The sequence below is a fragment of the Pocillopora verrucosa genome, chromosome 8 (genome assembly GCF_036669915.1).
Source record: "Pocillopora verrucosa isolate sample1 chromosome 8, ASM3666991v2, whole genome shotgun sequence".
Lineage (NCBI taxonomy): Eukaryota > Metazoa > Cnidaria > Anthozoa > Scleractinia > Pocilloporidae > Pocillopora > Pocillopora verrucosa.
In genome coordinates, this window is record NC_089319.1 from 8,999,930 (window position 1) to 9,019,133 (window position 19,204).

Here is a 19,204-nt window from a genome sequence, read left to right on the forward strand (position 1 = left end):
TCTTAACCGAAGTTCCCGGCCACACGGGGGTACAAGAAGCGCAAGGCACGACGGTACCTCTTTCTGCCAACTCCATCCTCCTTACCCATCCATTTCCATGTAGCGTGCATCATGAAGACAACTTGGTACAAGTCAGGCTTCCCCTGATTTGTTTCGATTTGTCTCTCAGGTGACTGTTCCAACTACTTTTGGTTAAATCCAGACCAAGAGAAGTTTCTTTTCCTACGCTCATTTATCTACAAAACCACGAACTACTGGAATTATTTTTTTTCAAAAACGGTCATCTCAGAAATTCGTTAAAGAAACAAGTTTCAAAAAAGTGCAAAAGCTATTTTTTCTGTTGTTGCTGTTTGTATTTTTAAATATAGGTATTAAGTTCAGCAAAGCTAGCGATAAGTACAACATACAAAAATATAGAACTCAACATATGAAAGACATCTTAATATGAAACAAACTTGTTAAGGTTCCCGTTATATGTCAGTATAGTTCCCTTTGTGAAATAAATATCTCTGTGGTGGTGCTGCTTGTCAGTGTTTTCGAACCTTTGCAAAGCGCCTCCCTTTTAAAATCCTTCGGGCTCTCCAGGAGCGCGATAAGAAGTAAGGTGTTTTTCTCAGAAAATTTTTCCCATTAAAAAAAAAATTCCTCCCCCTCCCCATCCCTGTTAAAAAAGTATAAAGAAGTGCGAAACTTGACTAAACTTCAGAGGGAACATATCGACAGCGGCTGTACTTTAGAACGCCATAATACTAGACGAGCTTATTAAGCCCTGAAGATCTCTTTGATCGCTGGTAACATGAAACCTTTTTCCAGAACACAATAACTTGTATAGCTATTAACACGACTATAAATCTAGATCACATTCTTAAACAGAGGTTCCCTCTGTCTCTGAAATAACAGATACTTCGGTAGCGGTACCGATTGTTCTTTCGTAAGCAATTCTTTTCTGATGATTTTCTTCGATAAAATCGTTTGGAAACAGTTATCATTGTCTTTGTCTTATGTCATACATTCTTCATCAAGATCATTAGAGGTGTCCAGAAACTTAACGTGTTTGCTTTTCCAGAAAGGTTTTTCCAAGGGATTGGCATAGTCTAGGAAACTTCGTTTCTTCAATCCCCGAGAGAGCATCTCACAATCCGTTTTATCAATTCTCATCACGACCAGGCTGTCGTCTCTTTCTTTAAGAAGGTGATACTTAGCAAGGTCCAATTCATGGATGCAGTAATTACTGAGCATCAAGTTTTTGGAAAACACTGCAATTACTTTATAACTGTTGTAAACACTCTCCTCCATGTTAACTTCAAAAGGCTTCCCAGGCATTCCCTCCGAGTACCCCGAGAGACACTGCTAAAGTAGTAATCAGAGTGGTGGTGTAATCTGGGAAACAAAAAAATACGTACAGTTTACACCAGTCGCAAGGAAGTTATACAAGAGTCAATCATGCTATGACCTAACGTGATCATTAGCAATCTATGTTGCAGTCTCAGTTCACATTTCATGTAAGAACAAACAGGTACAAGATACCTGTGGGTATAATAAGGTATAACCTCCTCTGACAAAGGAACACGAGCGCATGCTATTACCAAGAGATCAAAGATGAGTGCGCTGGTTACCCTTTGGCTAAAAGGTTTTGGCTTTTCAGGCTACTCTCATCATGCCTCACCCAACCTATCCACAATTGTTTAACCATTTAGGAGGTTATTTCATTCTATAAAGCGTTTTGCATTTGAGAATCGTAGGTCAAAATAAAATAACGCAAAATACAGCCAATCAGATTAAAGATTGCCATCACGTAGAGCCAATGAGAAATCAAAGAGTTTACACGTTTAACTCCATAGCTCGTTTCACTCATTTGACTCTATAGCTCAATCATTTATTTGGATTTCGTAATTCATAGTAACTTGAAATATGTTGAATAAAAAAAATTAAATGATAGAGTAGAAATTCTACTCGATTTGTACAAAGAAAGTAATACTCGGCGTGCTATAATTGAAGACAAAGGAGAGAAAAACGGTCATCGAAACTGGAGTTCTTCAATTTAAACTTGCATTTGTTAGAGAGGGTTCCCTGCGAAGTTGTTGCTGAGGAAGACTTGATAAAAGTACAAAACTGTAAATGAAAGAAGGCTGCATAATAGTAAACTGTGAAGTGTTGTTTTCGTAAGTACTCGAATGTCAGTGATAAGTGAACCACTACAGATTCAATCATGACGTTTAATTTGATCATATAGATATAGAGAGGATATAAAAACACTGGTGGGAAAATGGAAAATAATATTTTTCTGTAGAAAATTGTAAAATCCGTTCCAGGAAACAGAGGATCACATTTTTCTCTTGCCATTACAAATCTTACCTTTCGTTATTTTATCACTTGTAATGGTAACTCTTGTCGTTGTTGCAGTTTTTGTCGTTGCTTTTTCTGTCTTTGCAGATATGGTTGGTGGTGATTCTGATGATGGTACTGTTGAACAAGATAATAGATAACAGACACAAAACAAAAATACTGGACACGAGAAAAATTCATCCACCCTTGATATAAATTGTTAGTATAGACAGATTTGATAATATAAATCAGCCACCGAAGAAAATTTTTAAACAGGTGTTTCGAGCAAAGTATCTTGTAATACCCGACTTAGCAACACAGTATCTTTAGAAACTTCCTCCTTCACCCAACCATAAGTTTCTTTTCGTAAAAAAAATTGTTTGACTATTATAACCTAAACATTACCACAAGTTTCTCAAACCATGATGGCACAGTAAGGGACTTTATGATGCATAGTGACACAAAGCATCAAATTTTCCAAAAACCATACGAAAGAAGTTACTAGGTATACGAGTAAGTCGTTTTCTTCAACAGGACTCCAATTTTTTCTAACCATTCTGCTTTATGTCTTTACTTTTCCAGCCAGAATTTTAATGATTTCAACACTTTCACACATCTGTCGTGTTTGACAAATCCTCTATTAGTAGATACCACACAAGTGAATAGTGCTTTTCGCGCGCGTTGATTGGCTAGTTCGGAAGTGAATGGCAGGTACTATTCTAGTGAATAATTCTAAACTGATTAAATCATTCTTTTGACTAAATAAAACTCACATGGAATAACATCAAAAATATTCATTGCGATGTTTTTCTTATGAGGGATGCTGATGATCTTAAAAAGAGAAAATGAAATCAGTGATTGCAGAAATAAAAGAGGCCAATCAATGTTCTGTGATCGGCGACTCCATATAAGTATGAAGTGAAATTAAGAGCTAAAAAAAGACATCCTAACTGACCATTTTTCGAGTGTCCTATCCACAAAATAGGACCAAATCACTTGAATCAGAAGTACAGAAAAGCTCACCCCAAGTTTTATATAATCCGGGTAATGATAACCATACTGTGAGATGTTTATTCTGAGGGAAGTTTGATTCTGAAAAAAAAAAACGGTGGAAAACTGATCATTTCATATGTTATGTTCGAGCCGATTGTGGGAATGCAACGTTTTTCATCCCGCACTAGTGCTGCACATAAAAAGTGAAAAAAGTATTGTTTGCAAATGTTATTACAATTTCGTCAACTTTTGGATGGTAAAAGACACATGACTGATTGCCCATCACTGATTTTACCTAAACTACTTGACGTTGCTTTGATCACCATCATTTTACGTATACCTAAACCGGCTGTTTATAGATTATAGACGTCTGACAGCTTTTCGTGTCAGCCGGTCGTCGGAGAACTCAAAGGTATCCCTGATCTCACCTTTGGAAGTACAGTGCAAAATATGTCTGGCCCAGGACCAACCAATAGGCGAATTAGGTGTCCTTTCAAGTATTTATAAGGATCTAGGACAAAGAAAGGCAAAAAAGTATAATGGACCATTAGAATGAAGTATAAGCACAAAATGGCGGAAATGCAATGCATGCTGAGTTTCATCAGTTCACCTCCACATAAACTTCACCTCCCCATACTTTTGAAACATTTTCTGTTCAAAGAAAGTTTTTCAAAGCTTCAAACGTTTCGATAGCCTACTTCCGTCGCTACTCAGACGGAAAAGAGGGAAAACGTGTTAAATCCTTAAAGAATTTTGGATCCACATTTTGATACCAACAAGAGCTCGGCATAAAATACGAGGATAAATGGATTTTACTGAAACTACGATTCTGGTTGTATTAAATGTCGAACATAAAAGAATTTAAGTACCATTAAGTGGACCCCATGATACGTCTGCGAACCAGTTGTCCGTATCTTCATATTGCCGAATGGCTGCAAGAGGTCGGGAGGCATACTGCTCTTCAGGTACTGGTGTTGACTCATTGGCTCTGCCCGGGCAATCTAAAATAAAAAGGATTCGATCGTGTCACTGCTCAATCAGATATGTTCAACTCGAATATGAAGAGTTAAAATTATCCAAAACTTACTATTCGAAAAGGTTGATCTTTTTCGGCGCTGAAAGATTGTCTTTTCCACAATTTTCCATTAATTTTTGTTGCATGATCTAAAATCTACAAAAGAATATAACTTTTTTCCCGTTCAAATATTAAGAGCTAGTTAAAAGTTTGAGTTTAGATGCATTAGAGGTGAAACAAATATATCGCCCTGAAGATAGATGAGAGTAAAAAAAATCCTAGAATCATCAAACAGTATCATCTATAACTATTGATTATTTTGAATACATTCGCTGCAATTTTCGATGCAAGTGTTTAAAAAAAAAGCTTTAAAATTTTTCATTCTCTTAATAAGTAATAAGTGCATATGGTCTTGCATACTGTCCGGCCTAATTTTCCGATCGACTAAAGTTAACATAAAGACGTCACTCTAGTCACCAGCCTGCCATCAAAACCGTATATTAATTTTAGATGATTTTTGTACATTTCATTGAATGATTGATAACTTAGTACAAGAACCGACAGCGCTTCTGAATTATTACTTCTGCACACTTCTGAACCCCTGGACATGAAAGTAACTATTTTTGTAAAAAAAAAATAATAATCACAGTTCCTTTCTTTTAATTCTTATTCCCTTGCGTTATTTTTTTAGTAGTGGCTGCAGATTATGAACACACAAGAATAAAAGCTTCTTTAGTTAAGTGGCTTATTCACTCTTGGGCCGTTTCCACACATTACCTGTGAGGCTATTGGAAAAGAATGGATTCAAGATATAAATAATAAGATAAGTCATGTTATTAAGCGATTCTATTTATTCTCTTTCCAATTCAGGTTGTTTTAGAATCAATATTACAGACATAGATATAGGTTTTGGTCCGGGTCTAAATATTTTGTTATTTTCCAAAAGCGTACCCCCGTATCATTCTTCCTTATTTTCCCGAAAACTTATACTTCCGTCAAAATAGAAAAATAATTTTATTATATAAATAAATTTGCAGGTACTTAGTTTACCAGTTCGGGCCATAACCATTTCTGGATATCGGTTTCGAGCTTTGTGATTGGGTGAGATCAAAACCAAAACAAAGCAAATTTAGCCGAGAGGTGCTGGAAACAAGAAGAAGCTGATTTTTTTTTTTGTGGCGGCCATGTTGTAATGCGGTAGTAAGCTGAAAAAAATTCGCCAATAAGGACTGGACGTAAGATACCATTAAAAATATTCGTTTATTTCAAACATTCAACATGCATGTCCCCGACATTCTCGCATTCTGGAAGAGTAAAGGGATTCTTTCTAGCACAAATTCTTTGTAAGGCTGTGGTCCTTCCACCAAGAGCGTCACAGGAATAAAAGCTCCTCCGCCAGCCTGTTTGTATCTGGAGAACTTCTGGGTAGAGCTTGGCCTCGATGTTACTGTCCGTTGATTTCCCTATTTTGGGTTACAAGAAAACCAATTAAATAAGGTTGAACCAAATAACGCGCACTGATAACAATTGGGACGAGTGAGGTGAAAATCTGGACTTCTCGTAGAGCCTCTGGAATGCGTTCCATTTCTCGTGGAAGAAGACAAGCCAGTGCATGCGAGTCATACGTGTTGTCGTCTTCACTTTGAATAACAAGCGGTGTTCCACGTGGAGCTTTGATCTTGAAATTATGATACCTGGAAAATAAACGCCAATAAATACATGAGTGGGATAAAATAAAATCAAGTAGTCACAATCTATATTAAGACGAATACACATGATCGAATTCAATGCAAGAGAATCATACAAGGTATTTTGCGCGCTATTGATCGATTCGCGGGAGAATCTAGGTCTCAGAACACTACAAATTCGGTCCTACAGCTTTAAGTCAGCAATAATATGTCCTTTACAACTACCCTTTGATTTGAACACCCCGTATAGAAAGTTTGTTTAGGTAATCACTGCAAAATGTGAAAGCACGAGCGGTGTTTCTAAACGAGTTTCACAATTACAGACAAGTCCCTTGTGGTTTTAGACGAAAATTTCACTCTCATCAGTTCGTGTAGTTAAACTCCAACCTTTGTTTCCGGAATGCTGTAATAGAGACACTTCGGCAAGGCTTTCCACCAATGTGATTTCTTTATTTTCATCTTCATGCCCCTCGTATCGCACATTTCCCGGATACGATACCTGAAGATGTGAGAGCTCAGTGAACGAATACCTCTTTGTTTTATGTTTGCCCGAAGGAGAACTTACTCGCTGGATAATCACATTTATGTGTTAGATCCGTGGTTTCCTGAAATTATTTTTTAGTGTGCATTCGCCTTAGCTGAATGAATCTCTCTGATGTCAAGATCGACATTGATTCGAAATTTCATCCAGAGCTCCGATTGAAAAGATTCTTTGTTTGTAGCACTGACCCAGGTCCGTGGCAGATTTGTGCCACAAAGACGACAAAGTGTCTCGAGATACTGAATGTGTTCATCCATGCTGTTGGCTTGATCTGAAATTCACAATGTAGGCTTATAAAGGTCCGATAAATAATTGTCCTTTTACTTTAAATTGGCCGGCCATAACGTATGGTTAAAATTTATGGTTTACACGATACTCCGATGGATCTGAACAAAGGAATCCGTCTGGTAGTTTGCACACTAACAGACTTTCAACATTTGTGCACTCGAGCAAAAACCTCGTGCACTCGATTGGAATTTTGACAAATTGGAAGCAAATTTATTCTAGTTTTTTAAAAGATATTTTTTAGGAATCAAAAAAAATGTTGCATACCTGAAAACCTCAACTAAATAGAGGTTATTCCTCGATCGAGCCCTTCGCAACATGGACCTCCACCCGACTTTTCATCTGAATTTTTCCTTCACGTCATCGCGATCACCATCAGTTCTTTGCTTGTTGTGTGTAATTGCTTGTCTTCTGTAATTTGGCAAGGTTTCATGGGATATGGGTAGGGAACCAAGTCACTAGGGCTCGAATAAAGTAATGAGTGAGTTTCCTCGATGTCCCACTACGACATCCATGTTGGTGACGTCATCAAGTATCCAGAAATGGTTATGGCCCGGACTGTTTACATACAGCTTATGTGAACCTTCCCTTTATAACCTACATCCAGAGAAATATTTATATTGTGCTTATGACACTCTACCTACTACAAATCTAAAATCGAACTCTCTACTAATCAACACTGGTAAAATAATTTGGTTCCTCACAGTTCTTTTGAAGGACGTCGCTTAACTCAAGTGGTCTTCCTCATATTTATGCATCGCTGTAAAATCCTTGCGTGAAGTCAATAATGGATACAACACTTTAATAGTTAATCACCCAGGCTGATTGATGAAACAATTGAAATGTTTGAAAGAGAAGATGCAGTCGTCAATTGATTTTCAATTGTTTTTTAACTGTTTTCGCCATGGAATTTTTAAGTCATCTCTGTAGTGATTTACGTCCAAACTGCACTGGAAAAAAAAGATTTTCACTTCAACGTGGGTAAACAAAAATTTTATATGGTTCTTCTAGATCCTTCGCTAATCACAGAAACACCGCTGATAATCAAACATGTGCTTTTTCAAAGGATCTAAACGTCATATCATATCTTTTTGTAAAGATTAATCATTATTCATTATTTTGACAAAATAACTGCTTTTTACTTAAAAGTCGCATGATTGACGATAGAGGCAGCATTTGCAATATTTACATGATGCTGATTCGCGCCCGTTTATCGTGTCACACAGCCCTCTCTGTTTGCATTCGTCGTCCATTGTCGATACTGGCTACAGTAGTGAATGACAATCTCAGAATCGCCCTGAGGCAAAAATCATTCTTTTCAAGAGACAATGAAACAACATCGCATAAGTTGATTCAAATGCTGCTGAAAACACCAACAATAGTATCGATACCTAACAGTCTGGCAAAACAACGTAAAGTCCTCATTCAAGTGCTCTCCTATGACCATTGGTTTTGCACCGAAAGCTTTTCGTCTCCGGTCCAAACCTGATGTCACGAAGAATGCAAGGTCTTGATGAACTTTGATTGCCCTACGTCGTTCAAACCTTTCTTTGTTTTTGTTTCGAACACTAATAATTCGGCAGCGAATTAAAAAGGTCCATAGATCCCTAACAAATATCCAGTCTCAGCAGTTTACATACATTGGAAGTCTTCCAAGTTGATAGCTGAGAACTGATGAAGAAAAGATTCGACTTTTGATTCAAAACTCGTGCCAATGCAATAAAACAGAATTGCACCGTTGTATGACATCAATAAATTCTTACAATAAAAATTAACTAGAGAGGGAAGAAAAATAGAATTCATTCCAGTTTGCATCCTCTAATACTACCCAATATCAATTTGGCAACTCTTAATTAATTCGTAAGAAGCTTTTTAATCAAAATACAAACAAAAGAGGAAAAACGTGTTTGACATTTATAATCTTAATTCTGCTTTCCTTTGTAACTTACACTAACCTGTCTAGTACTATTTCGCCAAAGTTCAACCTTAGCAAGTTTGAAAAATGTGCTGCTTGTCTAAACGGAATAAAAAATCAAACACCTTGCTCCCAGCAGGTTTTTGGTCAAAACGAAAGCTTCAAAGAGCACGAAGGAACGCGAATTAACTTTGAGGTGAAAATTTATCAGACGCAAATGAGTGAAATTGTAAATCAGAGCGAGAGGCTGTATAGAAAAAAAATGATTACTTGATTTTTTGACCTCGCCAGATCATTAAGAATGTTTTCATGATATTCTTTCCAAGAAAAAGTACGCTCTCTGCATATGTGAAGCAAAACAAAATTAAAGTAAATATAGAATTAAGAAAATAAGAACAGAGATTTAAACAAAAATAGCAACAGCACAGTGCTCCGTGGGTATCTAAGCACCAAATGGCAAAAGGAAAAATTCCGCAAATTCTCGAAATAAATCGTGAATTCATGGTTGACCTATTTGATAATGATTTGATGCACACAAGTGATCTCGATCTGATTTAATTGCATGATAAATCCATCATTTCTACGTTTTATAAACCCCGAAGTTAACCACATGGATATACATGGTAGTTCTTTTTCTTATTAAAGAACTTCCAACTAATTTAATTGAAATAAAACAGTACAAAATCTTTTAGGGTTTGTTTACCACATACTGAGCTGATGCGAACGAAAAGCTCACCAATTACGGCTCACTCGAAGGCCCATTTCCTGTGTTTGATTATTTTTATCTTCATAGACGCATTATCCAGTTACTGAACATATTCCTTTCTCTGTAAATTTAAATAACGTTTGCCACAACCTCTTGCCCGGTCACCTTCCAATGCGATTTTTATTTGACAATTAAATGGATAATTACAGAGCTGTTGTCAGCTGGGGCTGAATGTTTCATTCTCCGCTTACAGTTGAGTTGGCCATCATAATTAAGACCTTAACTTCGGCTGTAAATCTCAAGACACCGATAATATTCATACCTGAGGTGGCTTTGTGAGAGACATCTTTTTGTCCAGACCGCGAGCGCGAGAACATCTTGTTTTCTCGGGCACCTTTGCTCCTAACATGTTTATCAATGCTCCTGTGATAACCAAGAGAACGGCTGCGAAAACCTGCAAAGGAATTGTTGCAGGCATGTGTTCTTGCGATCCTTTGGCACCGTTTATTAACTTGCGACAGTTTCACGAAGGGTTGGTCACGAGACAAAGAATTCCATCATGAGCAGGAAAGCTGCCGAAACACCACATTTAAACGGGGTTCAAATGCAAATTTCAAACAAGTCCTAATGGCCCATTTTTGCTTTAGTTTTTATTTGCATCTCGTTTCACACTCGGGTAATTCTGTCGCTTTCGATTATTAAGATTGATCTACAAGATCTCCAAGATCTCTTTGTTAATGATTAGGTTAAATAGTGATGAAATAGAGAGGATTTTTTAAAAAGAAAAAACGCACAATTATTATATGCAAACTCAGGCTAGAAAAATGTTATAAGTCGGCCGACAATTTCAAGTTTTTCCTCTTTTGTATCGATCGCTAGTGGAAAGAGGCTTCCTCAACCAAAGTTCACACGGGGGTACAAGAGGTGCAAGGCACGACGGTACCTCTTTCCGTCAACTCCATCTTCCTCACCCATTCATTTCCATGTAACGTGCATCATGAAGACAACCTGGTACAAGTCAGTTTTCCCCTTATTTGTTTCGACTTGTCTCTCAGGTGATTGTTCCGACTACTTTTGGTTGAAACCTGACCAAGAGAAGTTTCTTTTTCTACGCTTATGCATCTACAAAACCACCAACTACTGGAATTATTTTTCAAAAAAGGTCATCTCAGTAATTCATTAAATAAACAAATTTCAAAAAGTTCAAAAGCTATTTTTTCTGTTGTTGCTGTTTGTATTTTCAAATATATATACTAATTTCAGCAAAGCTAGCGATAAGTATAACATACAAAAATATATAACTCAAAATATGAAAGACATCTTAATATGAAACAAACTTGTTAAGGTTCCCGTTCTATGTCAGTAAAGGTCCCTTTGTGAAATAAATATCTCTGTGGCGGTGCTACTCGTGTTTTCGAACCTTTGCAAAGCGCCTCCCTTTTAAAATCCTTCGGGCTCTCCAGGAGCGCGATAAGTAGTAAGGTATATTTCTCAGAAAAGGTTTTCCATAAAAAAGAAATCCCCCCCTCTTCCCATTCCCATCCAAGAAGTATAAAGAAATGCGAAACTTGATTAACTTTTGAGGGAACATATCGACAACGGCTAATAGAAACGTCGTGAATACTAGACGAGCTTATCGTGCCTTGAAGGTCTCTTTGATCGCTGGTATCAGGAAACCTTTTTCCAGAACACAATAACCTGTATAACTATTAACACGACTATAAATCTAGATCGCATTCTTAAACAGAGGTTCCCTCTGTCTCTGAAATAACAGATACTTCGGTAGCGGTACTGATTGTTCTTTCGTAAGTAGTTCTTTTCTGCTGATTTTCTTCGATAAAATCGTTTGGAAAACAGTTATTATTGTCTTTGTCTTCGTTCCTGCTTTCTTCAACAAGATCCTTAGAGGTGTCCAGGAATTTAATGAGTTTACTTTTCCAAAAAGGTTTTTCCAAGGGATTGGCATAGTCTATGAAACTTCGTTTCTTCAATCCCCGAGGGAGCATCTCACAATCCGTTTTATCAATTCTCATCACGACCAGGCTGTCGTCTCTTTCTTTAAGAAGGCGATGCTTGGCAAGGTCTAATTCGTGGATGCAGTAATTACTGCCAACCAAGTTTTCGGAAAACACTGCAATTACTTTGTAACTGTTGTAAACACTCTCCGCCATGTTAACTTCAAAAGGTTTCCCAGGCATAAAGTCTCTGTAATGAACACAACATTTCAAATGACTTTCTTCTTCCAAGAATGGAAGTAATTCTCCAGTCACCCAGCTCTTATCTTCGCTGCTGTAAATGATAAACGCGTGGTATTTGAATTCTGTAAGAGATAAAAATTTAAACGTTGTTAATCTTCCTAAATTTCCTTGCAAATTAGTTATGAGAACTTGTGTTATATTACGACAATACCCTTTGTCTGATACGTACAAAGGTGCGAGGAGTAGTCACAATCAAAACAATTTCTACCCACCCCTGATGTGGACGTCCAACTTCACATCTCCCTTATCTTGTGATGCAAAACTCAACAAACTATTGTTATTCAAAACCTACCTGGCGGCAGTTTACTGCTCTTCGGCCTGCGGCTTAAAATATTCTTTAAAAGGCAGGCAGCGAACGTTAATCCTCCGAGGACACCGAGAGACACTGCTACAGTGGTAATAAGAGTGGTGGTGTTATCTAGGAAACAAAAAATTACGTACAGTTTACACCAATCACAAAGAAGTTACACAAGGGTCAATCATGGTAAGACCTAAATATAAACTTGATCATTAGAAATCTATGTTGCAGTCTCAGTTCACAATTCATGTAAGGAGAACAAGGTATAAGATACCTGTGGATATAATAAGGTATGATCTCCTCTGGCAAAGGAACACGAGCGCATGCCATTATCAAGAGATCAAAGATGGGTGCGCTGGTTACCCTTTGGCTAAAAGGTTTTGGCTTTTCAGGCTACTCTCATCGTGCCTCACCCGACCTAGCCACAATTGTTGAACCATATAAGATATTATTTCATTCTATAAAGCGTTTTGCATTTGAGGATCGTAGGCCAAAATAAAATAACGCAACAGCCAATCATAACAAAGATTGCCATCACGTAGATCCAATGAGAAATCAAAGAGTTTACACGTAAGCGGCCTCAAGGGCCAGAAAAACCTTGAGATGAGGTTGAAAAGGGTTTTAGATATGCATCTGATTGGTGAAAAGGGAACCGTGAGTTCGGCATACAAATCACAGAAGTTAGTATAAATTTAGATCCCTTGACTCTCAATTGAAATTTCTCGTTATAAGATTTAGGACGGCACTAGTTAATCATCCAGTGCAGACAGTGATGGAAACCATTAGCAATTTGTTGAATGTCACTGCACTGAACTTACCTGATTTTCCCTTGTCAGTAATAGGAGGAGTCTGTGTGTTGGTAGCAGGAGAAGTCTCTGTCTCGGTAGCAGGAGTGGTCTGTGCTGTAGGAGTAGTCTGTGCCACAGAAGTAACTGTTGAAGACACTACAAGAAAAGAATAAAAAACGGATGAGAAGGTCGAGCGAAATGGTATATTACCAGTCTTAAACTTTATTATGGCCAGAAGTTCAACTTAAAAAGATAAAAATGAATTTTTCTATTTGCCATTGGTGTATATAATAATAATATAATAATAATAATAAAACTTTATTTAAGTGTCAGTGTATTTTAGCACTGCTGTGCTAATTGGGGACACTGTAAATAAGGAAACAAATATCGTAAATGAACAGAAACTCGTTAAAAAAAAAACCTAATGTACCCTAATGTGATGGTTAAGTTCTTAAATTCTCCACTCTTGCTCTCAAACAAAGAGATGAAAACTTATCCTTTAACTAAAACATTGTGCTTCTGTATCTGCTCTTAGCATAACCTCAGTTTCATACACCATCTCATAGAGCGCTTTGCATTCAAGGATCGTAAACCGAAAAAAAAATGCTTAAACACAAGGGACAGGATAAATGCAAATTTTTTTATTTGGCATCTGATTGGAAAGGGGAAGGCATTCAATCGAAAATCTCTCTTTTTAAAATAAATAGCTGAGTCATTTAGTCGCCAGTTGAAAAACAATTCAAACATCGACCATCTGTGATTACCACTCACCTACAACGGGTCCATACGGGTCTAAAGTTACGGTATCATCTGAAGAGAAAGGTTGGCCAATAACCTAAATAGCGAGGAAATCAAACATACGGAATGCCGCAGTTAGCAAATGCCTCTTAAGACTTCCTCTCTTCTATTTAGGTTGCATTCGTCTTTTTTTTTTTTTTTTTTTTTACGGGGGAAATTTGAGACAGATCACTGTAATGAGATTTTACTGAGCCCGGTTGCTTATGGTTTGGGGAAATTTCCAGGCCTAATGCCGAAATGCAGATTTAGAATGCTGAAAAGTGATATCTTAGTAACTGGGCTCACTACCCACCATCTCAAAAAAAAAAAAACAGAGGGTAAGGAGAGATCTCAGAAACCAAGGCGGCCAGATTAACTGAGATTAAGTGATTGAAATACTCATACGGGGAAATTTTCTAGACCTTCGATGGGCAATGAAGCGTGATCGCAAAAACTGCTCTATCCCGATTCCAATGTCGCAACGAAGGCAAACTTTGAAATCAAAATACCACTTGCTTAAGTTAATTGATTCCTGTGCCAAAGTTGAGTTATTACTAACATTATCATGAAAACTGACTTATAATTAGTTTTCTGTGAGGTAAACGGTAAAATAGAGCGCCAGTAGTGTCTTTTATTTCATACTATGTCTTACAATTATCGACAAACAATATAAAATTATTAATTTTGAAACTTATTTGAATTAAAAAGTAACTTAAGTTACGAAATCTCTGAATTACATCACAACAATGAGGAGCCTAATTTGTGGCGCTCTCACTTAAAATTCCAGTGTCATTATCTATAGGGTACTCACATCTAAGTAAATTTTGTTTGGATATTGATAGCCATACGAAGTAATGTTAACTGTCGCGACGCTTTGATTCTAGAGAAAAATTAACAGAGGATACATGTGTTATTTAACTAACAAATAAATTTACAAGTAAATAAATAAATAATGTTGGGAAACGTTCCAAAATTCTGAGGCCTACATTTTTGTTTCACAAGTTATATTTATTTGCTAATTTCATTTTCTCCAAAACCAATTTGGAGCTGATATATTTTGATATACTTTTGCGAACCAAAAATTGGAAATAGAGACTAAACAGGCTTTTTTAAAAAATTAACGAAAGCTATGCCTTTTAAATCCTTACTTTTGGATACTTTAAACAATCCACGTCTCCAGTAGAGGTGTCTATTGCGAAAAAGCGGATGAGTATCGAAGTCCAGCTTTCATTTGCATCTTGATGTGAATAGAAAAACTTATGTTAAAACAAACAGATTTGAGCTCAAACGTAAAAACTTCACGGGCAAAAAGTTCAATGATTAACCCTCTGATAAAGGAACCCCTAACAAACAACTTCAAAGTAATAATTGAAAGTTACATAATGCAACATCATACTGACAAAATGGCTGATATAACACTGGGTAAGTTTGTACAGTGAAATGTGAAAACATGAAATCATTTCACCGAAAGTATAAAATATCAGCAGACTTTCATTTATGCTGATCAAGTAATATCCATAAAATTCTCAAAAATAAAAACCCATAGAATCTAATGTTGTACAAAAATCTCTGTTTTGTAACTCTATGGATGGCGACCAGGGATAGTGAGAAAACATTAGAGTTGTTTAACTGAGCACTTACCATTCATAGGAGTCCAAGATAAATTTGCATACCAATTAGTGGTGTTTTCATATTGACCAAAGGTCACATTAATGTTACTTGGTTTCCAGTCCTGGGTCTGGTTTGGTGAAGAACCTGGACAATCTAAAATACATTTATTAAGTAATGGAAATTAATAACAATTTGATTAATAATTTACTGATGACTACTAATGTTTCTAGCCCCTGATATCTTGATTTCTGGTCTTGAAACCTCAATGCCCATGAGATGATTACATATTAAACAAGTTTTGCAAGTTTAAATCGTCACATTGCTGTGGCCTCAGTCAGATCCAGAAGAAGGATCTGGGAAATTTTGACTCCCAGCTTCCCCCACCCCACCCCCTAATCAGACCTGTACATTTTTTTTTCTTCTCATCTGACACCAAAATACTTGCAGCTATGTTAGTCAATATGAAATGTTTTTCAACTTGCTAAGGCAATAGCCCACAAAAAAAAAATATTAGTGTTTTCCGAATCATATTTTGGAGCCTCCCCCTCCTCCCTTCATCAAATATTTTCTGGATCTTCCCCTTGCACCTTCAGGAGCATGCAGCAAAAGAAATCCAGGTCAGAATTTGGCTCTCTGTACACACTTCCAACAAGTCCACTGGCATGGCATTATGTCAAATCATCTTCTTGTAACACATATTTATTGTGTTTCCATCCATTGGTGTTTTAACCCTTAGGTAAGCTATTCCTTAAGAAAAAAACTTGAAAGTACACATTTGATATTACTATAATGCTTACTAGGATTAGGTGGGAGAGCTTTTCTGAAGCGTTTTTGAAAGATCCCTGGCCTGACTGGGGCTTGTCCATGTGCAGCTGTTAAAGAGCAGGACAAAAAACAAAGAGAATGAATTACAATAATCAACAGTTTAGTGAGCAATGATGACTACTTCTTTGTCATTGAGTGATATGATAGATGAGATCAAATGAAGCTAAAAACAAATTTTTAAGTTTTTACATTGATTACATTTCTTTCAACTTTAATTAAGGAGCATAAACACACTTAGATGCAACAATAAACAAAGAAGGAACAGGAATGATTGAGGACTGGAATTATGTAAATAGATTACAAGTGAAAAATTTGAAAAAAATTAACAACACACGTAACATGTGACAAGCTTGTTTGAGTAAGTCTTTGCATAACACTTTTGTCTCCAGTCCTCCTCCCACTTACTTCTCAGACTTCTAATTCCCTTAGGAACCCCCAACCCTTCCTCCAGAAAACCCCGTAAGGCAATAAAATGTACTCCAATGCTTGAACAGTACAATTCAAACCTTAATTTTGATAAACAAATGATCAGTCAGTCACATTATCAGAGCACTGAATTACCTCTCCTCACTCCCAGACACTGGTGATAGCAGCTTGAGAAAAGTTTTGAGACCTAGCAATCGGAAACAAAAGAGCACTTGGTAACTTTCCATAAAATAAACAATGTCCAATCCATACACACTACCTTAGCTTTGTTGCCTTGTTTTCGAAATAATTCAGAAAGGACATTGTTTACTAACACAGAGTCCATAGCTGGCGAAGGAAGTGGCGGATAATACTGTACTTCGAAAATGAAGATAATAATAAATCAATTACAGCACTTCCGTAGTGACAGCCGTTAGTGTAAGTGCTATTACATCGTAATAAGTGAAAGAAAGTGGTAAGAAAAGCGGGAAAAATCAAAGATAAAAACAACGGCGCTGCAGTTTATTTTTGGAACTCCCTGACCAGGCACAATCTTTTGTTTGTAAGCGTTTAAACATCGCGAATGAACAAATTAATGGGCAGTTTCGGATGGTTAGTTGAGTCAGGATGATCCAAACACGTATTGAACCTTGTGCACGATAGAGTCCAAAAGAAAAATTCAAATGACACAACAAAGAAATCAAATAATCAGGTTCACTAACTACATGAATCGCTTTTGGTTCGAGTAATGCAAATTTAGTTGCTTGCGTGATATTCCACGAATGAAGTAAACCGTGACTGTGTCACGATATGCAGTACATGCCGTACGATCACGTACGCTCATTTTCGATGCAAAAATTGTGATTTAGAGCAAATGTAACGTCCAAAACATTTTCTGGCGATAATAATTTCTCTAATTATCAGTAAATTTTTAATTAAACAGAACTGACATAAATGTCGTGAAATGCAAACACATTCAATTTTGCTCCTGATCCTCCATGAAAGGACACAACAGCCTTTCATTTAGCACTTTTCAGGATTTCATACTCTACAGACGAGTTTTCTTAGACTTGTTGCAGATTCACCTCATTTTACTAAATTGTTTCACGAACTAAAGGTCGAAAATTATTTTTAAAGGTGCATTGTTTTAACATGTCAAAAATGTACTTCCTGTCTTCCTGTCTTTGCCGAAAAAAAAAAGTTAAGCTTGACTTAATCCCATCAGATCACGTCCAAGACACAAACGGTTAGAAGTGATAAGAATACACAACGATTTCGCGCAGTTTATTCTAATTTATTTGATTAAGGTTGACATCTGGAATTAAGGTTCTCGAATGTATACAACCTCTTTTGTCTTCGTTGCACTCTATTTGTAATAACTAGAGTCGAGATCACGAGAATGCATTTTTTTCATGCTTTCACGCCTCCTAGATACAAAAATGTTTTAAAAATAACAACAGAGCGATTTCATCAATGGATACTTGTTTCTGGATTTTTTTTGATTAGTATTTGTCAATCTCCCTTTCAAAAAAAGTTTTTTTGCTAGGCTTCCGATGCAAATCCACTGAAAGCACTGCTGTCAGATCCGTTCTACAAATCAAGGCTTTACAAATTGTTTAAACATTGAGCTGTGCACGTGTTTGCAGTAAAGGATAAAAACCTGAACGAATGATCGAAGAACAAACACGTTTTCAGTTTCTAAAGACCGTTTTCATTCTTATCGCCATCCAGCTCTCCTTCAGACCTGTCCAGTTTTCGTGCTAACCGGTACCTTCCATATGCAAATTTATATCGTTAATATAGTAGCCATCACGTACATGAATCGATTAAAACTGTATGACTTAAAATATTTCTTTCGTCGATGCTCTTTCCGACACCATTTTTGTTCGATATAATGGAAAATTGAGGTTTTAGTTTGGATGTGAAAACTTTGAAGTCAAACATAAAGCTAAGTGAAATTGATGTGGTCGTGCGTCTTCCATCCCTGTTTGATAAGCGTTATTGATTGTCGACCTAAACAGCAAGCGCGCAAAATAAAGTGATAACATTTTTTTGCAATTGTAGACAGTTTTGTTGTTGGTCTGTACTATGCGTCGAGGTAGAAGTGAAAAGCACACTCATAGGACCGCTTCCGCAATTTTTGCTATCAGGAAGACAATTTGATTCACATCTGAAGAGGAATCCCAGAGTCATACTTCGAAACAATTTAACATCCACATTTGCTCCTGGTTTAAACTAAAAGCAGTTCAACCTATAAAATGAGCGCTTCAAATGAGCGCCTTAAATTTAAGATTCTTTTAGACGCATGGTATAGTTTAGGTTTATTGATCACAGCGAAAGTGACATACCTTTCTTGTCAAGCGTTTCAGTTGTTGAGGATTACATTTTCTCACGCACTCGGTTGAAACACTTTGTTGCGATCTCTCGACGGAAACAGCGATAATAAGTGTGAAAGTCCAAAAAGCAATCATTTTGCTTAGTTTTCTGGAGTTCCTTGCAGCCATTAATCTCAATACAATACTTCTATGCTCCCAAAAGTCTGTACGTGATACCACTAACCGTTGTTTATCTACAGGAACCACTGTAAACAGTGACCAAAATATGAACTACGTATTGCTGACAATGCAGACTACACGACTCGGTGGGGGGAGGAGAGGAAATATATCACGCGACGCCGCCGGCGAAGGAAGTAGTATGCTATATCACATACTTTCTCATAGATATTTGGGTACTATGTTACAATAACTTAACGATATTGTCACGTGGTGTTTTAG

At 36.9% G+C, this 19,204-nt stretch overlaps 2 protein-coding genes and 1 long non-coding RNA gene across 4 annotated transcripts; all 3 read right to left on the reverse strand.

Annotated features, from left to right (window-relative positions):
- Positions 1-358: 358 nt before the first annotated feature.
- Positions 359-4,942, reverse strand: LOC131779025 (uncharacterized). The gene is made up of 8 exons (XM_066171132.1): positions 4,886-4,942; positions 4,406-4,445; positions 4,188-4,319; positions 3,747-3,829; positions 3,349-3,417; positions 3,099-3,156; positions 2,356-2,463; positions 359-1,380 (listed from the first exon to the last, which is right to left on the reverse strand). The coding sequence occupies exons 1-8, from the start codon at positions 4,940-4,942 to the stop codon at positions 1,304-1,306; spliced, it is 624 nt and encodes a 207-aa protein (XP_066027229.1). The 3' UTR covers positions 359-1,303.
- A 428-nt stretch (positions 4,943-5,370) lies between these two features.
- On the reverse strand, positions 5,371-10,057 carry LOC136282946 (uncharacterized). Of its 2 annotated transcripts, XR_010718522.1 has the most exons (4): positions 9,791-10,057; positions 7,115-7,444; positions 6,409-6,520; positions 5,371-6,027 (listed from the first exon to the last, which is right to left on the reverse strand). It is a non-coding gene; the product is annotated as an uncharacterized lncRNA (long non-coding RNA). The 2 variants fall into 2 exon arrangements; XR_010718521.1 differs by having other exon boundaries at positions 7,115-10,057.
- A 66-nt stretch (positions 10,058-10,123) lies between these two features.
- Positions 10,124-19,083, reverse strand: LOC131778977 (uncharacterized). The gene is made up of 10 exons (XM_059095470.2): positions 18,779-19,083; positions 16,587-16,638; positions 15,998-16,072; positions 15,231-15,353; positions 14,738-14,826; positions 14,401-14,469; positions 13,584-13,647; positions 12,843-12,968; positions 12,019-12,144; positions 10,124-11,788 (listed from the first exon to the last, which is right to left on the reverse strand). The coding sequence occupies exons 1-10, from the start codon at positions 18,932-18,934 to the stop codon at positions 11,208-11,210; spliced, it is 1,461 nt and encodes a 486-aa protein (XP_058951453.2). The 5' UTR covers positions 18,935-19,083; the 3' UTR covers positions 10,124-11,207.
- Between the last annotated feature and the right edge of the window lie 121 nt (positions 19,084-19,204).